Source organism: Pseudorasbora parva, chromosome 9, assembly GCF_024679245.1.
Source record: "Pseudorasbora parva isolate DD20220531a chromosome 9, ASM2467924v1, whole genome shotgun sequence".
Taxonomy (NCBI): domain Eukaryota; kingdom Metazoa; phylum Chordata; class Actinopteri; order Cypriniformes; family Gobionidae; genus Pseudorasbora; species Pseudorasbora parva.
Window position 1 is genome coordinate 21,648,349 of NC_090180.1, and position 12,617 is coordinate 21,660,965.

At 38.5% G+C, this 12,617-nt stretch overlaps 1 protein-coding gene across 1 annotated transcript in view; it reads left to right on the plus strand.

Moving 5' to 3' along the window:
* Nucleotides 1-12,617, plus strand: part of npc1 (Niemann-Pick disease, type C1) — a 47,792-nt gene that overhangs the window by 21,202 nt on the left and 13,973 nt on the right. The window contains exons 7-10 of the mRNA XM_067454319.1: nt 288-373; nt 1,831-2,204; nt 5,343-5,569; nt 8,533-8,633. Of these exons, the coding sequence (XP_067310420.1) occupies nt 288-373; nt 1,831-2,204; nt 5,343-5,569; nt 8,533-8,633 (788 nt within the window). The remainder of the gene's footprint in view (nt 1-287; nt 374-1,830; nt 2,205-5,342; nt 5,570-8,532; nt 8,634-12,617) is intronic.

Below are 12,617 nucleotides of genomic sequence, written 5' to 3' on the forward strand. Positions count from 1 at the left end.
AGGGCTCTACATAGCGCAAATACGGGCGCGTTTGCGCCTGAAAATTATTCAAACTGACAATGTTTTTTTTAAACAACAACAACAAAATGTTTAGGCTCTTTCATATCAAAAGTGAAATGAATAAGCCTCAGGTGGAAGGAAATGCAAATTCACACCTGTTCAGTAGAGGGTGCTGCTCAAACAAACCTTTCAGCTGTCAAGACAATATTGTAACACTGGCATATTAAGGTTGAATTAACTTTAAATGATGTAGATAAATCATAAAGATGTTCTTTTTTGGTTTACAGACAGAGGATGGTCACATCTGAATATGGCCCTATTCTTGACAGCAACCAGCCCTACGCCGTGAACTCTAGTGGCGCAGATTTTGTAGGTATGTAAATTGTAAGTTAAGTTGGTGGGCTTACTGGCACAATATGGCTGCATCACATCATCCAGGTCGATGCTGCACATTGGTGGTGGTTGAGGGGATTCCTGCCTTTTATGATTTGAGTACCCAGAAAAGCGCAATATAAATGCAACTTATTATTATTGATATTAGTATATGATCACAACATCATTTATTCAAGTGCTATTAAGCCACTCAAGCGCTGTAAGACGCAAAATCGAGAAGTTAAAATCTGTACTCGGCGATGTCTATGAATCTGTGACACACACTTGACTCAAGCGCACAGAATGCCGCTTCAGACAGCGCCTGTCCCCGTTGAGTTCTCTTTCGTGACAAAAACATTAAAAAGCAAACGTAAACTTCAGCTTTTTCGAGTATCCTTGTAAGCACGTCTTAAATTAGTTAAAAAGCCTTAAATAAATGCAAAGAGTTGTTGTGAGGACATTGGATGTGTGTCAGATCCGAATCCTTGTCATGTGTTTACTTAAAGTGACAGCAACCTAATAAACGTGCTGCTGTGATGTGTCATTAATGTAAATTGTTGTTAGATCAAATATTTAAAAGAAAATAACATTTGTTGTTGCTACATTAATTATTAAATGGGAAATTATTACAATATGAATATATATTAAACTTTAATGATAGGTGGGATTTTAATCGTGATTAATTACAGGACAATGATAATTCATTTTTTTAATAGACAGGATTAAATTTAATCGATAATAAAATAATTAATAATAAAATTATAAAGTATTTTATCTATACTCTTAACTTTTATTATTGTAATTTAGGGATGTGTATATATATTTACTATATTTTGTATGTTAGATTAAGATTAACATGGCAATCCCCCCTTCACATTTGACACGGTGCCATCGAGTGTTAAAACCCGAAAGGCGAAGCTTGAATTTATGGGTATGTCCCCCTTTGGCTTATGTACTTTCAAGATGGCGGGGCAACATGGCGACTGGCATTCGAACCCCTCACCCGAATGTATTTTCAGTGGCATATTATACATTTATGAGAATACTTTACTTTATTACTTGAAAGAAGTAAATATACATTGATGCGCACATATATTTTTGAAAGAACTACGTGTTTTTAGCTAAGAATAAACTAAAAAAGTTACACATTGTAGCTTTAAGAGTCAATGATTGGATTATTGCAGTGATATATGTTTGGCATTAGTTTGATGTACCTCTTGGTGGAAATAACATCTTAACATTTTTTTCCATCAAGAGGTGCATACATTTTTGGTCAAGATCTTGTATTGACAATGCAAGAGTCCAGCACTCTGTAAAGTCTAGAATTGAGTATGACCACGTCAGGCTAGTATACTAGTGTAGAAATTCACACATCACCTTCATCCAACAAAATGATCACTTCTCCACAAAACAGCATGCTTCCTGCAGTTCTCACTGACTGTTGTTCTTGTTTTTTAGATGAAGCTACTTGCTGCGAGACGTTGGGCGAGCGTTTTGAGAACATGCTCCGTGTTCTCTTCAGCAGCTGGGGCTCACTGTGTGTGCGGCAGCCCTTAACCGTGATCCTGGTCAGCGTGGTGCTGGTGTCGATCTGCTCGGCCGGGCTGTCCTACATGCGCATCACCACCAACCCGGTGGAGCTCTGGTCGTCTCCCAGCAGCAGGGCCAGGCAGGAGAAGGACTATTTCGACCAGCACTTTGGACCCTTTTTCCGCACCGAGCAGCTCATCATCACCACCCCGTGGAACAATGACTCTGCGAGCACCTTCATACCCAGCTCTGGACCAGGCATACCCTTCACCCCCATTCTGAACATATCACTCCTCCATCAGGCAAGTCAACAATTAGCATAAGTAGCACTATGTAAAAGAGCTGCACAATTTATAGTTAAAACATTGTAATCTCGATCCAAACATGCCAATTTATTCCTCGATGTAAGTGACAGTTAAAAAAAGGAATTGTGAAATACATTTTCCCTTGTGCTTTTGATATATAAAGGGTTATGGTAATATAAGATTATCCTGTAAGTTTCAGAGCTGAAAACTTCCTTTTTAGTCAAAGAAAAGCTTTTATAGTCACCAGGCCCCGAAAACGATCGTGTGCTTCATCCTTACATCATCGCTTGACAAAACAACTTCTAATCCTGCCCACCGACTCATGGAGCTGTTCGGATCATTAGCCAGCAGCAATAACAATGTGGAAGAAGATAGCAAGATATTGTGGAAGAACACAGTCTACATAAGCTTCCTTCGGATCATAATATTAGGAATCTGATACTTCATTTATTTTTAATGAAGTTCCAGCTCACGATGAGGAAGACCATGTACGTGTGTTCGCTTCATTTCACTGCGGAATCATTTGTAGGCAAGCTTCGAGCTGGATTTACAAAATGTTGTGCGTTCTATATTGGATCCGACAGGAATGGTGCAACAAAATTAAATGAGTAAAATATATTTTTTATATGTAGTAATAGTAGTCCGGGGGCTGTGTTTTCCAGACCTACCGAAACGTACGACCGTCAGCAGAAATTCTTTCTTGATCTGGTTGTGTGTGTGTGTGTGTGTGTGTGTGTGTGTCTGTGTGTCTGTGTGTGTGTGTGTGTGTGTGTGTGTGTGTGTGTGTGTGTGTGTGTGTGTGTGTGTGGTTTGCACTTATATCGACCGATCCTGCGGGATTATACAGAAATAATATTCCAATCAATCGCGGGTGGATGAGAAATAAATCATTGTTTTTGCTTGATAAAGACGTTTACGAGCCCTGTGGTTGAGAGAAACTTTACTGTTGCCACTTTCAAAATAATCCCTCACTCTCATGGGATCTGACAGGGGCATATATATGACAGCGGAGCTGAAGCTCATTAAATATTCAAATCTCATCCAATCCTAGCCGTGGGCGTTTATTTCCAAGTCTCCAGTGACACACCCAGCGTTCATAAGACAGCCTCAAAACCAGTGTAGAAATAGCCTATTGCTTATTAGTTATGATGTTTTTGAATGTAAAAACAACACAAATGTCATTAGTTGACCTCGGACAACAGTATAAAAAAAGAAAAGCCAGTTCATGACACCTTTGAATCATTCATTCAAAAGATGTGTTAAAAAAAAATGCTGATTCACCCAGTAATGAAACGAGTCGTTGATTCATTTATTCAAACAGATTTATTTGTAATAGTAAATAATTCTAATTGTTTAAATATTTTAAAAATGACTGCAGTATTTAATATTTTGTCAGAACCTCTACTAAAATATGTATTTAGTTTAGTTATCATTCTGTTTAGAATCATAGATGTGTGTGATCTCTATTTGAAACAAAAAAAAAAATAGCGATTCTCAATTTATCCAGAATTGTGAACTCTTGGTATAACATACAATCCCATTGACAATGGTGAGTGTTAGGAAAATGTGTCAAGTCTAGTATTTATATATAAGTGTTTAGTATTTATATCAAAATCAAGTATAGCTTTAAAAAAGCCACTTGATTTGATATATGTTAATATTGATCAGTGTTTTAAGTGTGACTTTTGAAAACAGTATAAAAGCTTTTTACTGTCTTTTAAAGGGGTGGTTGCATGTGATTTCACTTTTTTAACTGTAGTGTGTAATGTTGCTGCTTGAGCATAAACAGTATCTGCAAAGTTACAGTGCTGAAAACAGAGATATTGTCTTTTAAAGTTATGGCAGTCTATTGCCTACAAAAACGTCCGGTTTGGACTACAACAGGCTTCTTTTCTGTGTTGGTGACATCATAAACCTTTGCTATTAACAAACACATTGCCCCGCGAACCCGCAACAAAGTAGACGAGGCCGAGGCCACGTCGCAGTCATTACTGAAGAGAGAGCTGTTGCTGTACGCTAGAGTGTTGCAGACCTGCCATCGAAACAATCGTTTTTTCACCACAAGTGTTCGGCCTTCCTCGGGACGCTGGACTTCGCGAGCAATGGTTACAATTTGTGTTTAATTCAGTTCCTGCTGATAACAATGTAAATTTAGCTGTCTGTGCTGCACATTTCACGGAAGACAGCTTCAAGAATATTCACAAGTTCAATACTGGATTTGCTCAAATGCTCATACTAAAATATGAAGCAGTTCCCACTTTAAAGGCAGAAGCAGCTGTTTATGGGTCTAAACCTGTAAGTGCATGTCTTTTAAATGTGTAGTTTCTGTGTTTTGGTTGCATCAAGACTACCGCGGTTTGGCTACGCTAGGCAGTTAACTAAATACTTTCATACTTCTCCAACAAATGGCTACAAACACCAACAAACTTATATGTAATCCCACCCGTGAACATTGTTTATTTATTTATTTTTGATGTTTCTGTTATTAGTATACATCGTTTATTGTGTTTGACCACTATGTCAGCTACAGTCATGCAAAACACGTTTGTTTCATTTGGCCAGTGCAGTAGACTAGTAGAGGCATGGTTAGGTTTTGTAACGGGCTCATAATTTTTAATTTTTTGCTTAACATATTTGGTTATATTCATTCTACAACAACAAAAATTGGTATGGCAATATTGACGCCATTATTTACACTGCAGATGTGACTTCTGCCTGTAATGGTGAGGGGCCTGGCGTTTCCAGACAACCTATGCTTGGCTCTCAGCCAATAAAAATACATTAAACTACATTTGGCCATCTAACCAATCTAAGACCATTGCATTTTTCGGAGGGATGGGCTTAATAGAAGCAGGAAGCAAACAAGCCATTCAAAGGACAGTGGACACAGCGGTGTGGAATAAAGGTCAAATATAAGAAAAATATGGCGTTTAAAAAAAGACATGTTATACTGTGCCCCATAAACACAACCAAGCCTACGAAAACACCACGGAACCACCCCTTTAAGAATTTAAGTTACATTTGAAATTTTTTGAGAATGCCTTGGAGATTTGATGTTTTGTTAATAATATTTAAGCTGTATCATACTCAACTTGTTTTCTGTGTTCTCGTACCATGTCCTCTGTTTCCTTGTAGGTGTTGGATCTCCAGACAGAAATAGCAAATCTAAAAGCTGAATATAAAGGAGAGACCGTGACTCTTAAAGACATCTGTGTTTCTCCACTGGCTCCTTACAATGACAATTGTACCATCATGAGTGTGTTAAACTACTACCAGAACAGCCATGAAGTCCTGGATCATTTTTTGGGTGATGAGTTCATTGTCTACTTTGACTACCGCACGCACTTTCTGTATTGTGTCAGGTGAGTGTTACTGTTTTAATTTTTATTTAATTTAATTTTATATTTTTATTGATAGCTTCAGTGATAATGTATTTTTGTAGGCCAACTCACCCTGTAGCATCACCCTGGTTCCTTTGACAAAAACAATAGGGGCCCTATCATACACCCAGCGAAGTGTGGTGCCAGGTGTGACGCAAGGCTTGTTTTTTTACTCGTTTCGGCGTGACTCGGTTATCATTTTCACGTACTGCAACATGTTTAATTAGCAAATTCACTTGCGCCCATCTGTTTGTCCTGAAAACAAGGTGTGTTCAAATGCTTTGCTATTTTGAACTGAAATCGACTGTGCCATTGACCAACAAAAACCTTTTCTACAGTCAATAACGCAGTATTTTTTTGTTATTTAAAGGGTGAGGGATATGCACATAGAGGCAGGTGCACACAACATGCGTACACTCTGCTTATTACACACACAGGGATGCGCAGCAGCACATACACATTTTTAAATGAAAGGATTAAGATGTAAAAGGAAGATTATATACATGCAAATAAAAATGCCATATGTCATTTGCTTATGGAGCTATGGTGGAATCCGACTTGTCCTGTAGTGTAGATGGTCTGCTCTCATTGATCCATTTCCTCTCCGGAGAAGCACTCAGTCTTTCCATTCACAACTTCCGCCATTGTGGGAAAGGGAAATGGGAGATGTCTCTGATTGGTTTATTGCATGTTACACCCAAAACACACCCATGACTCATTAAGAGTATAGAGACAACCATTTTAGACCATGCGTTGGGCGTGCTGAGCTGTTGACCTTTTTTCCGTCGTTAAACTAGCAAAAGTGGATTCAGGCACGCCTTAAAGGGATAGTTTCCCCAGAAATGAAAATTGTCATAATTTATGCCCTCATGTTGTTCCAAACCTGTATGAGTTTCTTTGAACAACCATTCACTACCATAGTATTTTTCCCCCACTATGGTAGTGAACAGTTGCTCTATCTGCTTGCTTATAAACATTTTTCCAAATATCTTCTTTTGTGTTCAGTAGAACAAAGAAACTCACAGGTTTGGAACAACATGAGGGTAAGTAAATGATCACAGAATTTTCAATTTTGGGTGAAAATTTTACCTTTAAAGTTGGGATAAGTGTTATTTCAAAACCGTTTTTAAAAAAAAGGACTTGGGCCGAGTGGAATAACAAACTTGTTGCCAATCAGCAGGTAAGGGGCATGTCTATTGTGAAAAGAGAGGCCCAGTGCACGCCATTATTCAAAACACACGAGTCACACAGGACGGACATTAGCCAAGAAAGAACGAATATATGCTGGCTTTTGCTTGAATATGCTCGTGTGTCATGTTTGCTTGTTTGTCCATTTGCGATCATATTGTGGCTCACTTCAACGATGATAAAGACCCGTTCTTTTCCACACCGTATTGAGCATCTAAATCCCCTCAGTGTTTCAAGGTTCCAAGCGTCAGCTCACAAAAGCCCCTTTCACACTGCACGTCGGACCCGCAATATTCCCGGAACATTGCCGGGTCGCCTTCTGTGTGAAAGCTACCACATCCCGGGATTGATTACCGAATTCGAACCGGGTCGGGGACCTAGTAATATTGCGGGATTGGACCCGGGATGATCGCTGTGTGAACAAAAGCCGAAACTAATGCCGCAACGTGTACGTAGTTATCGTGCGACTCCTAGAGCTTGTTTTTTCTATAATACAACCCTGCAGTGCCAGAAGAGCTAGTCAGTGTTTTAAACGCAGAGAGTGTTCGTATACAAAAGAAACTAAATTTAAACAAGCAGAAATGTGTGCAAACTGGACACAAGTGGAGACCACGGAGCTCCTTACTATCCGCGCTGAAGCGGAGATCGCTCGCCATTATACGTCACATCAGGTTGTCATGTGTCAACTCGATCCTGGACCGTTAAGCGTTGTGTGTGAAAGCGCACATATTATAGTATTTCCCTGGCAGTGTGAATGGACCAAATCTAGCGGCCCGGGAACAAATGCCGGGTCGCATTATCCGTGTATTTGCCGGAATCGCAGTGTGAAAGGGGCTAAAATGTGTTCGACAGGTAAGATACTATACTCCTAATATACTGGTATGTTTATTTCCTCTTTACATCTATATTACCCATCCGGTCATAATTGTAATATATGTCATTAGCTGGACTATCGAGCTTGTATAGCCTACTAACTTTATCGAGTTGTTCATGAGAACTGTGTGTTTTGTGATCGCTATAACTCTAATCTTGTCATAATTGTGATATGTCATTAGCTGGACTGTCGGCTGGTGTTCTATCGAGTTGTTCATGAGAACGGTTTGTGTTTTTGTGATGGAAGGGGTGACTTTTTCATCGAATATTCGACCTGGATTATTTACACAGAGATTCTGCCATAGTCGTTGATTGGGTTGCGCATGTGTGGGGCGGAGCTATCAAAATAGGGCCGAGACCCTTTTTGGGGGTAGGGGGGTGTTTGTTTTGGTGGTTTGAAATAACAGCGGTTACCACTTATCCCACCTTTAAGTGCACCTGCGCATTGTGCTTCAGATCATGTGCTCCTATGGTCCCTAGGAGTTGTGGCTTTTGGATTATTGCAGAAAACAAGAGTTTATGATTCTTTTTTTTCATCATGATAATCTTCCCAAATGAAAGCAACTTAAATAAATTCTGAAGCAAAAAAAGGATTCGGCAGAAGTAAAAAGCTAAATGTAGGCTATAAAAGAACCACACCACAATCGCATGACTTCAACATCACAACTCTTTTGTCTCCAACACTTTCCTTGAACAACATTTTCCAACAATTTCCTGGGATTTGGCCTACAAAACTACACCATCCTTGTAATACTCTATTATGATTTATATTGCATTTGTTTCTACTAAACTTAATTTTAAAATTAAAAACTAAATAATCTCCCAATACACTTTTTTCCCTTAGTTCTTATCTAGTTTTTCTTATCTTTTGCTTTTGGTCCTAGTTCTCCCACAGCCCTGGATGACACAGGTCACTTTCACGACCCCTGCATGGGGACATATGGAGGCCCAGTTTTCCCCTGGCTTGTTCTTGGGGGATATGAGGGTACGTTTAACATAATTTAACATAAACACAAAAGAACAAGGACATCTTTGTTGTATATATTTTGTAACATAACCTACTGAAAATTTAGGGTTGGTTAATTTTTAAATGTTTTTGAAGAAGTCCCTTCTGCTCCAAGGCTGCATTTATTTGATCAAAATAGTGAAAACCATAATATTGTGAAATATTTTTAAGTGTTTAAATGTATTTATATTTTATTATTATTGTTTTATATTATACTTGTAATTATTTATTATATTATTTATGTATATTTTATTTATATTTGAAAACTATTTATTGTAAAATGTAATTTATTCCTGTGATCAAGGGTGAATTTTCAGCATCTCTAGCCTTCAGTGTCACATGATCCTAGAAATCATTCTAATATTATGATTTGATGCTGAAGAAACAATTATTGTTGTTGTTATTATTAATATTGAAAACGGTTGTCTTTACTGTCACTTTTATCAATTTAATACATCCGAGCAAAATAAGTATTGATTTCTTAATAATAATAATAAATATAGCTGCAAGCAGCCATTATCGGGGCCAAGCGCAAAGAAGAAGACAAGACATGCCAGCATGGCTGGAAGTCTCAAGCCAACTGCAACAATGAGCCATTAAGGACCTATTAAGTTGATTTTAGGCAAAATAGCAGTCAAATTTTAAATACAGTCAATAATAATGGTTTAATGGTTTATCACTTTCGACCAATAGGTGTCACTGTTACGAAACTGATGTGGTTTAGTCAGATTGAGATGACAATGACACATGCAAAGTTTGGTGTCAATATGTCAAAGCATTGCAGAGATACAGCCTCAAGAGTAATTTTTGCATCATGGCTCAACTCTGTTGCAGTGGTATATGAAAACTGTTTTGTCTATCAATCCGAAATCCATAACTATTTGTCAGCATGGTCTGAAGACGATACGGATCAATTTTGGTGAAAATCGGACAAACGGTCTAGGATGAGTTTGAAAAAGTAGGTTTTTAACAAATAACAAGACGGAGGACAGATAGGTTTGCAAAATATGGCACAATTGGTATCCATGTTCTCGGCATGAGCCATTGACTGTATTATGACCAGTTTCATTACAATGGGTTAATTTAATCAAAAGTTATTCGCATTTCTGTACATTTTATTACAACTTTTGACCACAAGGTGGCGCTACCCCGAAACTTTTTGAGTATCTTCAGGACATGGAGCGGAAGACACATACCGAGTTTTGTAACGATACGCTAATGCATTCTTAAATTATAGCATTAGCATTTTAAACCATAATACTGCATTGAAGTCAATGGGAATTTCATGTTTTGTTTTATTATAGCGCCACCAAGAGGCACAATCCCACCAATTTTTTTATGTGTCCTCATAGTGAGCCCATACATATGTGTGTCAAGTTTGGTGAAAATATCTCATTTTGTTTTGGAGTTATAGACATTTATATGAAAAAACACGTAAAAAAGGACTGACACCTGACTTTGATTGGATTTTACTACCCCTTACTATCAATATTTTGAGATTTGGGCATTAGCGTATAGCTATCGACCTATGTTTCCGAACTTCTGAGGCTGGTTTCGTCTCGATCGGACTAGCGGTTTCGAAGATATCAGCAAATGTTTTTTAAGCACTAAATTACAACTCTGCGCAAACCATATGCCGAAACCTGGCAAGTCTGGTATCGTTGGAGTCGGCAAGGATTCAGGAGACCAAAAAACACACTCCCATCAAAATATGTCAACCACACCCAAAGTTATAAGCGTTTGAAAAAAAAAATTCTCCACTAGGTGGCGCTGTTTCGAAACTTCTCAGGCTACTTCAGGGCATCGTGGTGATGACCCATACCAAGTTTCGTAACAATCCGTTCATGCGTTCATAAAATACAGCATTTTTGCACATAATTCAAAATGGCCGACATCCAAAATGGCCGACATGGTAAAATTGGATATCAGTCGACTCGGCATGACGCCCTGAATCTAATGAGACCAATTTTATGATTTTTGGATAAACGGTTCAGAAGTTATAAGCCAAAATATGCATTTTTCGTATCTCCGGACCAGTAGGTGGCGCTGCGCCGAAACGCTGCATGTTGCTTCAGGTCATGCTTGTGATGACATGTACCAAGGTTGGTTTGAATACGATAAAGCGTTGCGGAGATATAGCCTTTAGTGTGTTTTTGCAACCTCCACGTAAAATTTGTTTGTGCGTTTATTGAAAACGATTGGACGAATCAACTTGAATTCCATAACTTTTTGTCAACATGCTCTGAAGATGATCTGTTTCAATTTTCGTGAAAATCGGAGCAACGGCCTAGGAGGAGTTCGAAAAAGTAGGTTTTTCAGAAAATTCAAAATGGCGGGAAAATTTGCATACCGGAAAATGACATCATAGGGTGAAATCGAATCGGCTTGAGCCAAGGAATCCGATGAAAAAAGAATTTTGTTTCTAGCCCTTAGGGGTCAAAAGTTATAAGCATAAATATGAGTGAAACTTTGGACAGGTGGTGGCGCTAGAGGGATTGAGTTAGAGGCACCAAATTTGCTATAGTGACAGCTCAGACTGGCCTCTATGAGTGTGCCAAATTTCACAACTTTTTACCATACGGTTCTATGGGCTGCCAGAGACTCCTATGGCGGAAGAAAAAGAAGAAGAAGAAGAAGAAGAAGCAGAATAATAAATAGCTGCAAGCAGCCATTATCGGGGCCAAGCGCAAAGAAGAAGACAAGACATGCCAGCATGGCTGGAAGTCTCAAGCCAACTGCAACAATGAGCCATTAAGGACCTATTAAGTTGATTTTAGGCAAAATAGCAGTCAAATTTTAAATACAGTCAATAATAATGGTTTAATGGTTTATCACTTTCGACCAATAGGTGTCACTGTTACGAAACTGATGTGGTTTAGTCAGATTGAGATGACAATGACACATGCAAAGTTTGGTGTCAATATGTCAAAGCATTGCAGAGATACAGCCTCAAGAGTAATTTTTGCATCATGGCTCAACTCTGTTGCAGTGGTATATGAAAACTGTTTTGTCTATCAATCCGAAACCCATAAGTATTTGTCAGCATGGTCTGAAGACGATACGGATCAATTTTGGTGAAAATCGGACAAACGGTCTAGGATGAGTTTGAAAAAGTAGATTTTTAACAAATAACAAGATGGAGCACAGATATGTTTGCAAAATATGGCAAAATTGGTATCTATCTTCTCGGCATGAGCCAATGAATGTATTATGACCAGTCTCATTACAATAGGCTAATTTAATCAAAAGTTATTAGCATTTTTGTACATTTTATTACAACTTTTGACCACAAGGTGGCGCTGCCCCGAAACTTTTTGAATATCTTCGGGACATAGAGCGGAAGACACATACCGAGTTTTGTAATGATACACTAGTGCATTCTTAAATTATAGCATTAGCATTTTAAACCGTAATACTGCATTGAAGTCAATGGGAATTTCATGTTTTGTTTTATTATAGCGCCACCAAGAGGCACAATCCCACCAATTTTTTTATGTGTCCTCGTAGTGAGCCCATACATATGTGTGTCAAGTTTGGTGAAAATATTTCATTTTGTTTTGGAGTTATAGACATTTATATGAAAAAACACGTAAAAAATGACTGACACCTGACTTTGATTGGATTTTACTACCCCTTACTATCAATATTTTGAGATTTGGGCATTAGCGTATAGCTATCGACCTATGTTTCCGAACTTCTGAGGCTGGTTTCGTCTCGATCGGACTAGCGGTTTCGAAGATATCAGCAAATGTTTTTTAAGCACTAAATTACAACTCTGCGCAAACCATATGCCGAAACCTGGCAAGTCTGGTATCGTTGGAGTCGGCAAGGATTCAGGAGACCAAAAAACACACTCCCATCAAAATATGTCAACCACACCCAAAGTTATAAGCGTTTGAAAAAAAAAATTCTCCACTAGGTGGCGCTGTTTCGAAACTTCTCAGGCTACTTCAGGGCATCGTG